Source organism: Ctenocephalides felis, unplaced genomic scaffold (genome assembly GCF_003426905.1).
Source record: "Ctenocephalides felis isolate EL2017-DRISC unplaced genomic scaffold, ASM342690v1 CF-g0.4_SCAFFOLD_00845, whole genome shotgun sequence".
Classification (NCBI taxonomy): Eukaryota; Metazoa; Arthropoda; class Insecta; order Siphonaptera; family Pulicidae; genus Ctenocephalides; species Ctenocephalides felis.
In genome coordinates, this window is record NW_020536999.1 from 87,000,479 (window position 1) to 87,019,546 (window position 19,068).

The 19,068-nt window shown below is 30.9% G+C and overlaps 2 protein-coding genes across 2 annotated transcripts; both read left to right on the plus strand.

Annotated features, from left to right (window-relative positions):
• The first annotated feature begins 275 nt into the window (after positions 1-275).
• On the plus strand, positions 276-4,798 carry LOC113363721. The gene is made up of 3 exons (XM_026606205.1): positions 276-349; positions 2,886-3,004; positions 3,101-4,798. Exons 2-3 carry the CDS (start codon positions 2,998-3,000, stop codon positions 4,426-4,428), a joined length of 1,335 nt encoding a protein of 444 aa, XP_026461990.1. The 5' UTR covers positions 276-349; positions 2,886-2,997; the 3' UTR covers positions 4,429-4,798.
• Positions 4,799-11,110: 6,312 nt separating this feature from the next.
• Positions 11,111-17,174, plus strand: LOC113391297. Its single transcript, XM_026627240.1, has 4 exons — positions 11,111-11,152; positions 12,286-12,404; positions 15,360-15,967; positions 16,156-17,174. Exons 1-4 carry the CDS (start codon positions 11,111-11,113, stop codon positions 17,172-17,174), a joined length of 1,788 nt encoding a protein of 595 aa, XP_026483025.1.
• Positions 17,175-19,068: the final 1,894 nt, after the last annotated feature.

A 19,068-nucleotide genomic window follows, 5' to 3' on the forward strand; every position in this document is an offset into this window, starting at 1 on the left:
GGGAGGAGTTTGGATTCATACATCCGTACAAAATAATTTCATATAATATATATATATATATATATATACCAGCTGACCCGGCTTCTAGGTTTTTAATTCCTTTTATTTCTTTTCCCCTCAGGTTCCAGCAATGTCAGTTCATTAAAATACGATCTCTTACCTAATTTGTCAGCAAATGAATGACACAAAAGTATTAATTCCAGTTTTAGTACTATCAATTCTACTACTCAACCTCAAAATTGCAACATCTGACAGTTCAATTATGCTAAAAGATTTGGATTTGTTTGAAAATGTTTTATGTACGAGAACTGAACGAATGTTTTGGAAATTTGCATGGAATTATTTCAAGGTAAGTCAATGGATAATTATTTTTGCATTGTATAAAACTACACTCTTATCTTAATATAAGATAAGATAAGATAGTTCACCATGTTTTTATATATTTACTTACACCGGTGTGAAGTCGCTGCGATCGCCTTAGCAAAGTTATGAACCGTGAAGCTTGTCACAGTAATGAACTTAATTGCAACTGAAATTAAAATTAAAATGTGGTATATTTGTCTATTACAGTACACTTAATATAAGATAAGATAAGATATATTTATCAATGTGTCAAGCATAGTGAACAAATTTATTTTATTTTTCATTACATTTAGCAGATTTATATAATATGAAATAAATTTACCACTTTTACCATATTTTTATGTATTTATCTACACCTGTGTGAAGTCGCTGCGATCGCCTTGGCAAAGTTATGAACCCTAAAGCATGTCACAGTAATGAACTTAATTGCGATTGAAATTAAAATTAAAATGTGGTGTATTTATCTATCACAGTACACTTAATATAAAATAAGATAAGATAAGTTATTTTTATCAATGTGATAAGCATGGTGAACAAATTTATTTATTTTATTTATTTGTCGACTTTGTATACACTACATTAGTCATATACATTGTATAAGTTATTTTTACACTTTTATTTTATTTTATTTGATTGTATATAATTATATAGCGCACCATATATCATTTTTTTGGTCGATAATGTTATAAAATTGGTTGGGACGGAGATTTTTTGCCTTACTATCTCCCTCCATAGTTCTTGCCTACCCTTTTCCCATTTTTTGCACTCCATAATGGCGTGCTCAGCATCCGCCCTAAAAGTAGTCACTCCACCCAAGCAATAGCAATTAGGATCGGTATTGATCCTAATTCTACTCAGGTGAAACAGAGTGTATGTATGGTTAAATCTTAGTCTACATATTGTAGAAAAAAATGATCGACATTCAGTAAACTCGTCATACCATGGTCTGATAGGTATTGCTTCTTGTATTGTGTCATAGAATTTACCTTTGTTCTATTATGAAGCCTGATAATACAACTTCCATTCTTTGCGAATCTTTGTTTGGCAGTAATTTTTTGCCTTTATAGGATAATTTATTGTATCAATTTACTACATTTAGCAGATTTATAATATGAAATATATTTTCCACTTTTAGATTTACCATATTTTATATATATATATATATATATATATATATATATATATATATATGATTTAGTAGTTAATTTTGATGTTGAAATATGTGAGTGAGTTCTTGAGGGCGATACATCAAACAAAGAAAAGCCAAAGATTTATAAAATAATCTTTATTTCCAAACGTTTCGACATTCAATTTAATGTCATCATCAGTGGATCTAAAAACAGTATGAAAATTAGTATATCTAGGTAATTATAATTATGTGGATTGGTAAAGGAACTATACAATAAGAAAAAATTAACAAACAGCAAAACTTAACGACAAACCAAAATAAAAGATAGGAAAGGTAGTAGAGATTAGAATTAAATAAATAATTAAAAATATAGGCAAATATATATATATATATATATATATATATAAACATACAATATATGTAAACTCGTATATATGTAAAGCAAACAAAATATTTATGAATTTCATAAATATTTTGTTTGCTTTACATATATACGAGTTTACATATATTGTATGTTTAATATATATATATATATATATTTTGCCTATATTTTTAATTATTTATTTAATTCTAATCTCTACTACCTTTCCTATCTTTTATATTTGGTTTGTCGTTAAGTGTTGCTGTTTGTTAATTTTTTCTTATTGTATAGTTCCTTTACCAATCCACATATATTATAATTACCTAGATATACTAATTTTCATACTGTTTTTAGATCCACTGATGATGACATTAAATTGAATGTCGAAACGTTTGGAAATAAAGATTATTTTATAAATCTTTGGCTTTTCTTGTTGATGTATCGCCCTCAAGAACTCACTCATATATATATATATATATATATATATATATATATATATATATATACATACTTACACCTGCGTGAAGTCGCTGCGATCGCATTAGCAAAGTTATGAACCGTGAAGCTTGTCACAGTAATGAGCGTAGTTACACTAAAATGTGGTATCACCGTATTTTTGCATAATCAATTTCATGTCTATAAGTCTTGCTCACTAATTTTAATGCAAGATAAGATAATTTGCTCCATGTTTTGAGTACTACAATACTACAAATTAAACCAGGGCCACATATTATATATCTATTAATTTATATACAGAATTGACCTTTTCTTTTTTCTCTCACTATCTTTTTACTTTTGGGACTTTTTACGTTGTACTAGGATAAAAGAGAAATCTAAGTTTTGGTAGACCTAAGGGGCAATTCTGCCTCATAACATAGCGTTCTCATGGCAACGCTATTTTATGCTTGTTTCCTGGTAGTGGAAACTGTGATAATAAAGACGAAAAAGCACTAGTAATTAATTTCAAGTCATGAAAATTCAAATTCAATTAGTATGTATCATAATATATTAATTAATGTTTCAATTTGGCAGGGTAAAAATTTTGTGCGAATATTAGCAACAAAAGACACATCTTTGCCCTTTAGTGAAGAAATTTTCAAATGTAGCCAAGACAATATTAATATGACACAGGATATTCTAATACATGAATGGTAATATAATATATATATATATATATATATATATGTTGTGTGTGTGTTGTGTGTGTGTGTGTGTGTATGTAAGTATTCTATTTTCATTAATTTTAGGAACGAGACACACGTTTCTGGCGAAGTGTCTGTATTCAAAAATCGAACAAACCTACGGTTTAGTTTTTGCAACACAATGGGCAGAGTATTCAGAAATTCGTATAAATTTAGTTGCCCAAACAGATCAGACAACTAAATTCATAATGATCTTAACAGACACTGACTCTGAACAAGTGGAACGAATTTTAAAATTGTGCTGGCACAAGTACAACATGCTGAACGTAGCAATTTTCCATAATTTTGACAAACTGTCGGATGAGTACTACTTTGGCATGAATGAGTCCTTCACGTTGTCCTTTTACGATCCTTTTGCCCCTAATAGCACAGATCGAGGACTTGTGCACGAGTTCAGAATCGAGGACAACGATGGTTTTATCCAAGAAATTATTACAATGATGAATGGACGTTTACGAGACGTAAGACAACATCCTTTAAGGATCTGTATTGTTGAATCCAATGGTACAGCATTACCTATCCATCATCCAAACGGTACTTTATCGAGATACATTTTACGTGATGGCAACATCATGCATTCTTTAGTCCAATTCATGAATTTCCGTCCAATTTACTATGCACCTGAGGATGGGCAAGGTTTTGGTAAAATTTACGCAAACGGGACACGTACAGGTTGTCTGGATGAATTAGAACACGGTAAAGCTGATATTTTAGGTAACATGAGTCCTATTATGGACTTAGGACAACAGAATTCAGAGTTTATAACTGCTATTGAAGAATATAAATTTGCGTTTATAACGCCTTATAGGCCACCAAAATTTGTAGTCACTTTTTTCAACATTTTTAGCCTAAATTTTTACTTGGTATGGATTGCTGTTTATATTTTAATACTTGGTACTTGGTTGTTTATGCAAAAAACAATGAGTTCGTGCCATAGCAAAAAATTAACACTTGCAGAAGTTGTTCTAATCACATTTGGCATATCTATGAATGTTTCACAACCTGTCGTTAAACCTCTTTACGCCAGGTTGTTATTTATTACCTGGGCCTTGTTTTCCTTGGTCAACGGTTACATCTATGGTGGCACAATGCTTGAGCATTTAACAGGCGGCAGAATTTCCATGAATTTACAAAGGATGCGCCAATTGAAGAACAACAATTTAAAAGTTTTGGTATTCCACAGGTTTAAGAATTTTCTAAAAGACATGGCAGAGTCTGATGCAGCTCCTGATTATTACAAAGACTTGTACAGAAGACAAGAAGTTGTAAACAACACTGAGGAAGCTTTGGAACGTATTGCGAAACGTAAGGATGCAGTTTTGATGTACACATTTGTTATTAGCAAATGTTCAAAAGTTGCGTTCCCAATATAAAGAACATTTGCATGTTTTAAATAGTGGACCACCATCCTGGTATAGTTCTCATTTGGTGCCAACAGTGTCACCATACAAACCAATGTTTGACCAGGTTTATCAACGAATTACGGAAAGTGGTCTGATGCCGAAATGGACTGATGATGTTCTACAATGGACTACGAAACGTATTAAAATGGAATCAAGCGAAAAATTAAGAGCTGGTGATACTTATACTATGAGGGAACTTGGTTTCATTTTTGAATCGTATTTGGCATGTTGTGCATTGTCTTGTATTGTTTTTGGAATTGAAATTTTTATTCATTTTAAGAAGACAAGACGGCAAATTGGACTGTGTGGTGATTATTCTTTAATGATTCAGGAATTTGAATAAAAGTTATTGAATAACGAATTTGAACTTGAGAACAGATGGCAGCATGATGGGATTAGTCATACTGCAACATTTTAAGTATTTAAATAGTTTAATTATTGGCTTTATAATTAAGTTGATTGAACATTCATTTATACAGATTTTAATTACATGAATAATAATTATAAACAAATGTGATCAGTTGTTTTAATTATCCATTGACCTTGACAGAGATATTTAAAAAAGTTTTAACTACCAGAAGACGAATTTCATTTCAGACAAAACATGTTTGCGTCAGAATATCCGTGATTAGCAAAACGAATTTTTTCGCGTAAAAAACATCTTCGGAAAGTTAAAAAAAAGAGTGCGCGTAAGGTTCACACGCGATTGAAGTAAAACTTTTTTGCTAATGATGGCATTTAAGTAAAATAAACACATGATATAACAATTTTGAATAATATTTATTAGTAATGGTAACACTCGTGATGCATACATTTTTTAATGCCAACCATTATACATATTTATATAGTAAGAATTATTATATATTTATAATACCATTAATAATATTTATAAGTTTGAAAAAAATAATGTAATTAAAGTCACACTTCAGACGTGATCGGTTTGACATTGTAATTAGCATTTAGGACTTGAACATTATTAGAGAAATTAAGTGGTTGATGATTAATAAATTCGATAATATTCGTTCAAAACAGTGAATTTATAACAATTTTGAATAATTCCATTAACACTATCAATAAATAAACTGTTTAGATGGCCATTATGAAGTAGATCTGTATATAAAAGATACACAGCTGCATAAACTATTGTTGTGCTTGATGTCTTGTTCAGAGTAATAAATAAATATGAATACCAATTCATTCTTCAATATTTATAAAAATATGCAACTTTATAAGACTTAATAGCCATTATGATCGAAAAACATGTACACTTCCTCTAAACTTCCAAAAGTGTCTGGAAAATTTCTAAAAAAGATATATCTTTGGCATGATAGAATAAAGCTGTACTGCTTCAATATTTTTTAATATCTATAAAAACGCAGAGAATTATTATGTTAAACAACGCCTAAAGAAATATTGTTTTCACAATTTTCTTATCATATAATTAAAATTAACAGGTTCATTAACTGCTTGTTCTTTTTACTATTTCGCTAGCGATACAGTTCTGTTTTTTGAACAGCTGTAAAACTGTCTCGCTTATAAAAATAATTTCCATTTTAATAACCTCAAAAATATATAGTAACCACGAGTAATACAAATTACTTCAATAAACTTACGTTTCTTACAGTTCAGATTTTTCATTTGTTTTATTATTTTCACTATACAATCACAATCGACCCGTATAAAAATGATATCATCGAGAGCGAATGACGAATCATTGGCACTTGTCTCGGTCGTAATGCTTTTTCCGTTGCATTTGTATAGATTTACACCCTAGTCGCGCCTAAAGAAGTACTTCAAAAGGTAAGAAAATTCTATTTGGGGGTCAAAAATGATCATTAGACATATGCTATACTAAATTATCAGATAATTTATAGAGATTTTAATAAGTATTAATTTTATTTACATTTCTATGGGTTTCGGACCAATGTTTATTCGTTAGACTGCCACACGGCGCTCACGCGCTTCGATATTTCATTTCTATGCGGCTAACGTATTGCGATTGCTTTGGAAAAAGTTAAAAATTTTCAAAATACTTCAAATTATCAAAAAACGTCAAATTTTGTCAAAAATGTATTTTTTTCAAAAATTTTAAAAATCTCAAAACTATTTTTCAAAGTTCAAAAATTTTTTTCTCATTTTTAAAATTTTTCATTTTTGTACGAGAAGTACCAGCAGTTTGCTTTAAAGCACGATGCCATGCACCACTAGTTATTAACTTCCTGTAGGGCAAGTTATAGTAATCGCAAAAAATCGAAAATGAAAATTTTTATATATCTTTACGTTTCAGAGGTCTCTGAACATTTTGGCATACTTTAGAAAAAAAAAATTAATTACGGTGCGGGAAGTTCCAGCAATTTGCCTTAAGACACGATGCCATGCACGCCACTAGTTTAATAATTAGATGGTTTCCTGTAAAATTATTCATTATTCACATATATCTATAATTAATTTCTTTTGGTTCAAGGGTTTATAATAATTAGCAAGGTGTTTTTTCTCCTTGTCGTATAGGAAAGAAAAATAATAATTACGATACAGTATTTATTGAAGGGCAATTATAGACAGGGTAAATACCTAAAGCAGTGAAAGCAAACTTTCTAAATTTTATTTCATTTATAAGAAAAAAGTTTTTAGTTTGGCATTTGTCCAATTATTGAACAAATTAGTGGTGTATGGTATTGAGCCTTAAGGCAAATTGCTGGAACTTTCCATACTGTAACGAAATGTTCGAGGAATACTGAATGTTTTCAAATAGATTATTAATAGTCTAATATTTATAAGAATTATATAAACTGAATTGCAAAGTTGAAATCATTTGTTTAAAGTATATCAGAACAATAGTCAAAATTAAAAATAAAATATGAATTATTTTCGATATACAAAAAAAAATTTTGAAAAAAATAATTAAAAAAAAAGTTGAGACAAAAAAATTTTTTTTTCCAAAATCAATTATTTTGTTAAGACAAGCAGAAAGTTCTTTAAATCATTTAAATCGGACGCTTAATTCTCTTAAAAACTATCATTTTTTGCACATTTAGCTCTGTATCTTCGAAATGGCTGGGCCTGCCTTTGCCAAAAACTAATCACCTCTTCTCCCAATTATTACAAATTGAATGTTTTTTAGATCATTCAAATAGGATGCTCCGTTCTCTCAAAAACTCGATTTCTAGTTTCTGCACTCTCTGCTGTTTATCTCCGTAACGGCTGGACCTACCTTTGCCAAAAAGTAATCAGCACATTTCCCTATCAATAAGAATCGAATGTTTTTTGAATCATTCAAATCGGTTGATCCGTGCGCCCGAAAACGTGACTGAAAATTTGTGTCCATACATACATACACACACACACATCCATTTTTTCTGAGGTATGCCAAAATGTTCAGAAACCTTCAAAACGTCGAGAAATGTAAAAATTTTCAATTTCGATTTTCGGCGCATTACAATAATTTACCCTACGGGAAGTTAACTAGTGGGGCATGTTATCGATCCTTGACCCAAATTGCTGGAACTTCCTTTACCACAATTTAAAATTATAGAAACGATATAATTTTTTTTTTTGAGAGTTTTGATTTTATTCGAACATTTGTAAAGATTTGGAAAATAATATAAAACTTTGAACATAAAACATTGAAAAAATATTTATTTTTTTGAAAATTTTGAAACATTCTAAAATTTATTGAAAGTTTTTGATACCCATTCATATCGGTTGATACATACTGTCGAAAATACCAAACAGGTTTGTTTGATCTATATAAGTTAAGTAAATCTTGGTACGGAACCCATAGAAATGTAAAACAAAATTGGTATTCATTATCTCTATTATTACAATTTCATTCATGTCTCTAATAATCATTTTTGATTGCCAAATGGCATTTTTCATTACTTTTTTCCTGGGTCTCCGAAACCGCTGGATCTACCTTCTCAAAAATTTAATCAATACTTCGATAAGTCAATACTACTGAATTTTTTTTTTAAATCATTCAAATCGGATTCTTCGTTTTTTCAAAAACTTCATTGCCAATTTCTGCACTCTGGCTCAACTTTTGCCAAAACGTAATCAGCATGTCTCCTTATTATTTGGTATCAAATTTTATTTGAATAATTCAAATCGCTTGATCCATGCTTCCGAAAACGCGGAAGAAATATTTTATCAAGTTTGTGAGGAAATGGAGTATCCTATTTGAATGATTCAAAAAATATTTCACTTGTATTGACTTTGTGAAAAATTTGTTAAGTTTTTGCAAAGGAAGACCCAGGTGTTTCGGAGATCCAGTTTTTTTTTTAATCTAAAGAATTTTTAAAAATGTTAAAAAATTAAAATTCTCAAAAACAATTTAATTTTTCTTTTCTGAGCTAAATGAAATTTTCACGTTCATGATATCTTCACGTTTCAGAGGTTTCTGAACATTTTGATATACCTCAGAAAAAATTGATGTGTGTGTGTTTTGTGTGTCCGCAATTTTTCGACCACGTTTTGGGGCGCACTGATCAACCCATTTGAGTGGTTTAAAAAACATTCGATTCTTATTAATAGGGAGGTGTGCTGATTAGGTTTTGGCAAAGGCAGATCCAGCATTTACGGAGATAAAGAGCAAAGAGTACAGAGAATAAAAATCGAGTTTTTGAGAGAACGGAGTATCCTATTTGAATGATCCAAAAACATTCAATTGTAACATTCGATTCTTATAATAGGGAGGGGTGTGATTAGGTTTTGGCAAAGGCAGATCCAGCATTTACGGAGATAAAGAGCAAAGAGTTACAGAGAATAAAAATCGAGTTTTTAAGAGAACGGAGTATCCTATTTGAATGATCCAAAAAAACATTCAATTTGTAATAATTAGGAGAAGCGTGAGGTGATCTGGTTTATTGGCAAAGGCAGGTCCAGCCATTTAAAAAATATAGTAAATGTACAAAAAATTGCAAGTTTTTGAGAGAACTAAGCATCGATTTAAATGATTCAAAAAGCTTTCTGCTTTGTGTGACAAAACAATTGCTTTTAAAAAAAAATATTTCAATTTTTTGTATATCGAAATAATTTAGATTTTAATTTTAATTCTGGCTGAAGTTCTAAAGCTCTAACATCATTTGTAAATAATTTTTAACTTTGTAATTCAGTTATATAATTCTTATAAAAAATATTTAGACAATGTAACAGTATTTATAATAATCTATTTGAAAACATTGGTTTAAAAAACATTCGATTCTTATTAATAGGGAGGTGTGCTGATTAGGTTTTGGCAAAGGCAGATCCAGCATTTACGGAGATAAAGAGCAAAGAGTACAGAGAATAAAAATCGAGTTTTTGAGAGAACGGAGTATCCTATTTGAATGATCCAAAAAACATTCAATTTGTAATAATTAGGAGAAGCGGTGATTGGTTTATTGGCAAAGGCAGGTCCAGCCATTTAAAAAATATAGTAAATGTACAAAAAATTGCAGTTTTTGAGAGAACTAAGCATCCGATTTAAATGATTCAAAAAGCTTTCTGCTTGTGTTGACAAAACAATTGCTTTTAAAAAAAAAATATTTCAATTTTTTGTATATCGAAAATAATTTAGATTTTAATTTTAATTCTGGCTGAAGTTCTAAAGCTCTAACATCATTTGTAAATAATTTTAACTTTGTAATTCAGTTTATATAATTCTTATAAATAAATATTTAGACAATGTAACAGTATTTATAATAATCTATTTGAAAACATTTAATATGCCTCGAATATTTCGTTATGATACAGAAAGTTCCTGCAATTTGCTCTAGGGCACGATGCCATACACCACTAATTTCTTATTTATTTTGTTCTAGTTTCATTTATTTAAATTAAGCTGGTGTATCTTTTATATAATATCTATATAAATGAATCCCATCTTAGAATTAAACCTAGAGGTCAATTTACGAGCTACAGTTAGTGGCGCCTCCTATGAAGTGTAAAAATAATTAAAATTGAAGTAATGGTGAAACGGTCGTGTTTGTGTTCTATTTATACTTCTCTTATCTATGTTATGATTTATGATTATATGAATTTTAATTTTGTTTATCTATGACAATGATTAAGATTTGTAACTTTGCTAAACCTTGATTTAAAACTTTGCTAAAAAAATTCAAACGTTTTCAATAATTACATACAAAGTGGCTCCTGTTGGAGAAGTAATTGACCACCGTTGCTTCGTCAACATTTTTAATAAGCAGTTATTAATATTTTTGCGTGTCACAATGTACAAATCAGAAAAATAAACGACAAAGCAACAGATAAAGAAAATAAATGATTCAATATGTCGAAACGAAAATGTACAAATGACATATTTTGTGAAATAAATACTTTGAGATATTTTGGACGAGTAAAATACAGTAATTATAATAAAACTAGCTCTTTATTTGTGTTTTTAGTTTAAAAGTGATTAATTAATATTAAAGATTTGGCATTTAAATAATGGCGTTGATGTATACGGTGACTTTGCAAACTACAGGTAAAGTTAAATATGAGTTAAATAGTGAAACAAATATTAATGATTTAATTATTATTAGATTTGTGGTGAAAAATGAGTCCATGGTTTGTTTTAATAATTCTTGTCATTGTTTTCGACATTTCAAATGCTTTTCAAAATAAATTTGTCGACGAAAATATAAGAGGAAGCGATTTTGGATTTCTGTGTACCAACATGACGGCAGCATTTTGGAATTTTGCTTGGGCCTACTTTGAGGTAATTGTAATTTATAAATACAATATATATATATATATATATATATATATATACTAGACGACCCGACAGACGTTGTCCTGTACCCATATCTACAATTCAAAAGTTCCAGTTTTTTAAATAACCTACGTTGAAACTTACCATTCAGTTGAAAATTAATGTTTTTTACACTACAGTCTACACCGAAATTGAGTTGAGTCTCCATCCTACACTTAACCCTTTAATTATACTGCGAATTTCAAATCAGCCACCAAAACCAAACAAACAAATATTAAAATATGTTTAATAAAATTGTATAATAAAAATTAAACACGACAATTTATAGAACAAATTTATTTCCAATAGTCCAAATTACTTTAATGCCATTAGCTAGTAACTTGAAAAGTATCACACATTATAAAACATTTTTTTCTTATAATTAGTTTTTTTATCGATATTCGACGTTATTTTGAAAAAAATAAAAATAAAATAGAGTGTAATCCCCCTGGGAAGTGGCCGTGGTGTCTAAATTATTTTCACTTTTGAACTTGAAAGTAAGATGAATCTAATTCCAATATTTCATGCAAATTAGAGCACAGTAAAAAAATTTAGACCCAAAATGTTCCATTGACTAGAGTAAATATTACAAACATATAAATTTTTGACACAATGATACTTCTAAATAATTTTTTGAATAAGTAAAATTTTTTTGTATTGTTATTTAGTAAAGCAAGGCAAAACAGGACTGCATTAGTTAAAAAAAAAAATTGTCTTATCTTATATTATTTTAATTTCTGGAACGTCTTAGCTGTTTTTGGCAATAATAATGTAGACCTTACATTTTTCCTATTCATAATCTTGAAATATTATATTCTAATATTGTCTAGGCTCATAAGTGAATTGAATTTTTTGGCAGGTGACATTCTCATTTGTCAAAATATTTTCAATGACAAACAATGACATGTCGTTTTTGCATTTTTTTCGATTTATTTCTACAATATTATTTAATTTTTATAATCATTTACATTCTTAATATTTCCCTTAACAAACTTCACGAAGATTTATTAAAACCGAGTTGAATTATATCGTTTAGGAGGAGTATCTTCACATACATCATTTCAGAAGATTTTTTTATATAAGATATATAATTTTTTCAGGATAGAACTGAAGCAGCAGTCTATGGTGTCAAAGACAGGTCTCTCAAAACTGCTATTGAAATTTTAGAATGCGGCATGGAGACATTTGATAAGCCTTTGAAGTTTTTTATACGAGAAAGGTGAGTGATTATTTTAAATGTAACTATAAAAAAGAAGGTGAAAACTGATCTTACTTCTGCAAATTATGTGGTAATAGTTGACTACTTCATCCCTTGAAGTAAATCCCTGAATTGGCGCATTAAGATGATTGACATCTTTGTTTTCTGCCGCCAACATTGCTCTTCCACTTGACCAATTATATTATTATCAGGAAAAACACGCTGAATGGACTCTTCACAGACTCTTCTATGGAGTCTGTGAAGAATGGAATTCTGTGAATGATCTTATTGATAGTGACAACTGCATCATTACAATATCCAATATATATCAAATGCTTCTAAAATGCTGTCTGTTTCCCTCTATCTCTACTTTTTCTCTCTGTCTTTGTCTCTCCTTATGTTTCTGTTCCTCATTCTCTGTCTGTCTATCTATTTGTCCCTAATAATAAATTGCTAATAATTGGTAATGATCATGAAGTTATTACACTCTCTCTTTTTTCTCTATCTTTGTCTCACTGTGCCTTTGTCTTTGCCTCACTGTGTTCTAGTCACTGTCTCTATCTCTACATCTATCCTTATTTTTATCTCTATCTTTGTTTTTTTCTGTCTCTGTCTCCCTTACTCTCTGTCTATCACCCTATCTCTGCCTGTTGTACTCTCTGTTTATCTCGCTCTAACTCTGTCTCTGTTCCTCATTATTTGACTGTCTATTTCTCTGTCTCTAATAAAAATATGTTAATAATTGATAATGATCATGAAGTTATTACACTCTCTCTTTTTTCTCTATCTTTGTCTCACTGTGTCCTTGTCTTTTTCTCACTGTGTTCTAGTCACTGTCTCTATCTCTATATCTTTCTCTATCTTTATCTCTATCTTTTGTTGTTTTTTCCTGTCTCTATCTTCCTACGCTCTGTGTGTCACCCTATCACTGTATGTTGTACTCTCTGTTTCTCTCGCTCTAATTCTGTCTCTTTTCCACATTCTTGGACTGTCTATTTCTCTGTCTCTAATAATAAATTGTTAATAATTGATAATGATCATGAAGTTATTACACTCTCTCTTTTTTCTCTATCTTTGTCTCACTGTGTCCTTGTCTTTTTCTCACTGTGTTCTAGTCACTGTCTCTATCTCTATATCTTCTCTATCTTTATCTCTATCTTTTGTTGTTTTTTCCTGTCTCTATCTTCCTACGCTCTGTGTGTCACCCTATCACTGTATGTTGTACTCTCTGTTTCTCTCGCTCTAATTCTGTCTCTTTTCCACATTCTTGGACTGTCTATTTCTCTGTCTCTAATAATAAATTGTTAATAATTGATAATGATCATGAAGTTATTACACTATCTCTCTTTTCTCTATCTTTGTCTCACTGTGTTCTTGTCTTTGTCTCACTGTGTTCTAGTCACTGTCTCTATCTCTATATCTATCTCTATCTTTATCTCTATCTTTTGTTGTCTTTTTCTGTCTCTGTCCTTGCTCTCTGCCTATCACCCTATCTCTGTCTGTTGCACTCTCTGTTTGTCTCCCTCTAACTTTGTCTCTAATAATGAAATGTTAATAATCAGTAATGAGTATGCAGTAATTAAACTCTCTCTGTCCTTTTCTATCGCTGTCTCTGTCTCTCCCACTGCATCTTTGTCTTTGTCTCACTCTGATCTTGTCTCTGTCTCTAACAGAGGTTTGCATGACAGTCTTTCATTGAAATTTCTTCACCTCCTGCCAAAAATTAGATAATTCTAAGTTATAGATTCAGTTCGTCAGCAGCTGTTAATCGAGGAGATATATCTGGAATAGTCTAACAAAAAACAACTGATAACAGAATCATGGTTTCACCAACATATTTTGGTAGTATTTCAAAATTCTGTCAGGAGTTTCCTGCAACCTCTTGTGGGTCATTGGCATTAGTCCCAACTTGCCAATTTGCATATTTGGAGAATTTTCACCATAACCCTATCTTTTCTCATCGAATTAACCATAACTCTATCTTTTCTCATCTTCACCGTAACCCTATATTTTCTCATTACCACCAACATATTTTGGAAGTATTTCAAAATTTTGTCAGGAGTTTCCTTCAACCTCTTGTTGGTCATTGGCATTTGTCCCAACTTGTCAATTTGCATATTTGGAGAATTTTTAACATAACCCTATCTTTTCTCATTGAAATAAACCATAACCCTATCTCTTCTCATCTTTACCATAACCATATCTTTTCTCATTACCACGAACACATTTTGGAAGTATTGCAAAATTCTGTCAGGAGTTTACTGCAACCTCTTGTGGGTCATTGGCATTTCTCGCAACTTATCAATTTGCATATTTGGAGAATCTTCACCATAACCCTATCTTTTCTCATTGAATTAACCATAATCCTATCTTTTCTCATCTTCACCATAACCCTATTTTTTCTCATTGAATGGCAATGAGAACAGTTATATTCTATAAGCCATAGAGCTGTGATTTTGATCCCCATTTAGGAGGATCAAATATGGCGTGGTAGAAGATCTTCACGATACTTCTACTTTCTTAAATAAGATCTTTAGATAACCCTATTTTGAGCAGACCGATTGAAACCTATATTATTTGTACATTAGGGTTTATTGCGATTTTAGTTCTATATGGATCGTTTCAGTAAACTTTGCCGCAGAAACAAAAGCCAGGAATAAATGATATCAATACATTATTATCTCCATAGATTGAAAGATCATCTTACTAGAATTTCATGTTTATACGTAGTTTATTGTCATTTTTTAACTGATACTTTTTGTTTTTTCTTATGTTTGTGTATCATCAGTATTTTTCTCTTATCTGTGTGTTATTGTTGAACTTATTCGATAAATTTACGAAATAACAAAATTTAAAAATCATGTAGTTTTAGTATCTTTTTCCAAGTTTCTTGTTTTTGGATTTGTTTTTATAGAAATTGTTTCCACCACATGTACTGCGTTAATTAAAGAGCAATCGATTTTATTACCTTTTTAGAAATCTTCAAAACATCACAACTGTAGACACAGACCAAGTATTCCGCCCCAGAACCACAAACGGCTACATCGTGGTTGCCAACTCTTTACAAACATTTTCATCACGACTAGAACGTCTTTACAATCGCGATCGAAACGCAAAAGCCATCTTCTTAGCCACAAATTCATCAGAATTGGAAGGACAACTATTTCTAGAAACATCCTGGCACATTTACGGAATGATGAACATCATCTTCTGCAACTTGGAAGAAAATTTACGTTTAAAATTGTCAATTCTTGATCCATTTCTGCCATTACAAGGTTCTACCATCAGAGGACAAACGTTCACTTTCGAATTAGCAAATAATCATAAAATTGTTGAAGACATTTTGTTATCTCTAAAAACGCGTTTGTGGGATGTCCATAAATATCCTTTGAAGATTTGTATTTTTATCAATCCTGGCACGGCTGCTCCTGATGTTTATGTTAATGGAACTATTAAGAAATTTAAATTGCAAGATGGTGAAATTATAAATGCATTGGCTAAAGCCTCGAATTTTGATCCTGTTTATGTTTTTCCAAAGGATGGGGTTCCTTATGGACACAAGAAGCCTAATGGGAGCATAACTGGTAAGATGAATTGAAGGAAAAGTAGTAAGTGGAGTTTCGCCTTAAGACAAGTTGAATGAAAGTATTGAAAAACAAGAAAATATTGAACTAAATAAGTTTATTTACACATATGGGGAACATTATGCAACTTGTCTTAAGTCGAAATACCACTCACGCATAGTTTTAGTAAAAATATTTTCCTTCTTCAGGTTCTTTGAAAGATATAGACAATGGTGATGCTGACATTGCAGCAAATTTACGCCCCGTAAAAGACTACGGACAAAAAAACTCCGAATTTTTATTTCCCCCAGACACAATGGACTTGGCTTTCATTGTTCCAAAAATGGAAGAAGCATCCACTGTCTCGTTTTTGGAAATTTACAGCTGGCAAGCATCAATACTCTTAGGAATATCTTATTTTGTCTTTGTTGCAATTTGGAGACTGCTGGAAAAGTTGCATAATAGACAGGACGCAACTTCGACTTTGGTTGGTGTATCCTTATGGACATTTGGAAACTACATTCTGGTGTCACAACCTGGTAAAGATTTGTTGCACGAACGTTGTTTATATTCTGGTTTAATACTGTTCTCTATGGTGAACACTTTCACGTACCAAGCTACCATGGTTGAACACTTGACGACTAGTGTTGTATCTTTGGACATTTATTCCATGGAAGACTTGGCCAACACAAATTTAAAAGTAGTTACTGTCACGGGTTTTAAGGAACTGTTAAAAGACATAGCGTACGCTGAAGACTCTCCTAAATACTTCATGGATTTATACAGCCGCCAAGAACTCATCGACGACCAATCTGAACTACTGAGGCGAGTCGCCGAAGTCAGGGACTCTGCCATGTTGTACAGTTTGATGGGTTGCAAAGTTAATGAACTCAATGCCAGAGATCCTAAAACTGGTAAAAAGTTGTTGCATGTTTTAACAGATGCTCCTAGGAATAGGTACAGTGCTCATATGATACCATCCCACTCGCCTTACAGAGGCAGATTCAATTTTGTTCTGATGAAAATCAGAGAGAGTGGTCTGATGCCAAAATGGAGAGACGATGTTTATTATGATATAAATAGGCAAAAGGAAGTTCGATATAGACATACAAGTTCTACTGATGGCAATGTTTATAAATTTAAAGACCTTGCGTTTATTTTTTTGTGCCTGGTTAGTGTGTTGCGGGGTTTGTATTTGCGTTTTTGGTATGGAAGTCTTGTGGTATAAATTCAGTGTCAAAAATAATAATGAGATAGCAATATTTTGAATAGTGTAACAATATTTTTATGTATCTATGATTGATCTATCTTTTATCTATGATCCGAATCATAAAAATATGCAAAAGTAGATATATATTTTTGAAGTGAAACTTCTAGTGCTAGAAGCTGGAAGTTTGTGAGGAATACAATACGTGTGTTTTGTATTAAACTTTATTATATAATTTGCTTCAGCCATTTTTTTCTTAATTTGAAGTTTTTTTTACAAAGAACTTGGTTATGGTTTTTGCCTTGCAGCAGAGTTGTTTTTGAAGAGTTAAACTACTGTTTTGAGGACTAATGTACGAAGATTTATGATATATATAGAGGCAAATTCTGCGTTAACCTAACGTTGTTATGGCAACGCTATCTTATCCTTCTTTTTTGGTACTAAAACTGTGAAAATACTTCTTTTTTTATCCTTTTTTTAGTACTAAAAACTGTGAAAATGCTATGTAATTGCTGTACTATCAGGTGTTTTACACATAATACAGTATATTATAAATGCGCATCTTAAAGATGCACTTATCATAGCATTCTTCCTTGCTTGTTTATATGTAAAATACGCCTGATTGCACATCAAATAGATAGCATTTTCACAGTTTTTACTTCCATAAAAAAGGATAAGTTAGCGTTGCCATAACAACGCTAGGTAATCGACTGTGTTGCCACAGAATTGTCACCATAGAGTTTATACTGTGTAAAATTAAAATATATGTATGAACTAGTGGTGAATGGCATCGTGCCTTAAGGTAAATGGCTGGAACTTCCCGTATCAAAAATTAAAATGTTTTAAAAATCTCTATAATTTTTTGAAAATTTGGAAAACTAGTGGTGCATGGCGCAATGCTATTTTTAATACTTTTTACCCCGTATCTTCGAAAGAACTGAGCTCGTCGTTGGCAAAACCTAATGAGCAAGTCTCCCTATCAATATGAATCGAATATTTTTTAAATCATTCAAATGGGACGCTCCGTTCTCACAAAATTGTCATTTTAGTTGTTCTTTACCGCGTATTTAAAAAAGGCTGCCTGTCTTTGTGAAAAACTAATCAGCACGTCTCCCCACCGAACACGAAACGAATGTTTTTTGAGTCATTCAAATGGGACGCTCCGTTCTCACAAAATTGCCATTTTTACCTTGTATCTTTAAAACGGCTAGACCTGCCTTAGCCAAAAACTAGTCAGTACATCTCCCCATCAATACAAATCAATTTTTTTTTGAATTATTCAAATCGGCTGATCCGTGCTCTCGAAATCGTGGACGGAAAATTGTATCCAAAACATACATACATACTACACACTAGTAAGCGCGTCTCCTCATCAATACAAATCGAATGTTTTTTTAATTATTCAAATCGGTTGATCCATGCTTTCAAAATCGTGGACGAAAAATTGTATCCAAACATACACAAATAAATACTACATACATACACATACATTTATTTTTTGTAAGGTATGCCAAAATGTTCAGAAACATCTAAAATTTATAGATAAATCAAAAATGTTATTTTTGATTTTTTGCGATTGCTATAACTTACCCTACGGGAAATTGAAAATAAGTATAAAATGATATTTTGTTAATTAAGCTTTTTATATAATCGCTGATTGCCAACAGCAACCTTTTTTTCTTATAATAACACGTACTTTTTTCAATTTTGGCTTCAAACAATTCAAAATGACTAAACATAAAATTTTGGTTTTCTGCTAACAATATGAACTTCGGGGAAGTTGAAAAAAAAAACAAAATAAGGAAACAATTTAATATTTAACTGATAATCATAATTAATTGATTTTCATTTATTTAGCATAAAGTTTGTCAAATATCACAATTAGGTACTTATGCTAAATAATATAATTTTTTCA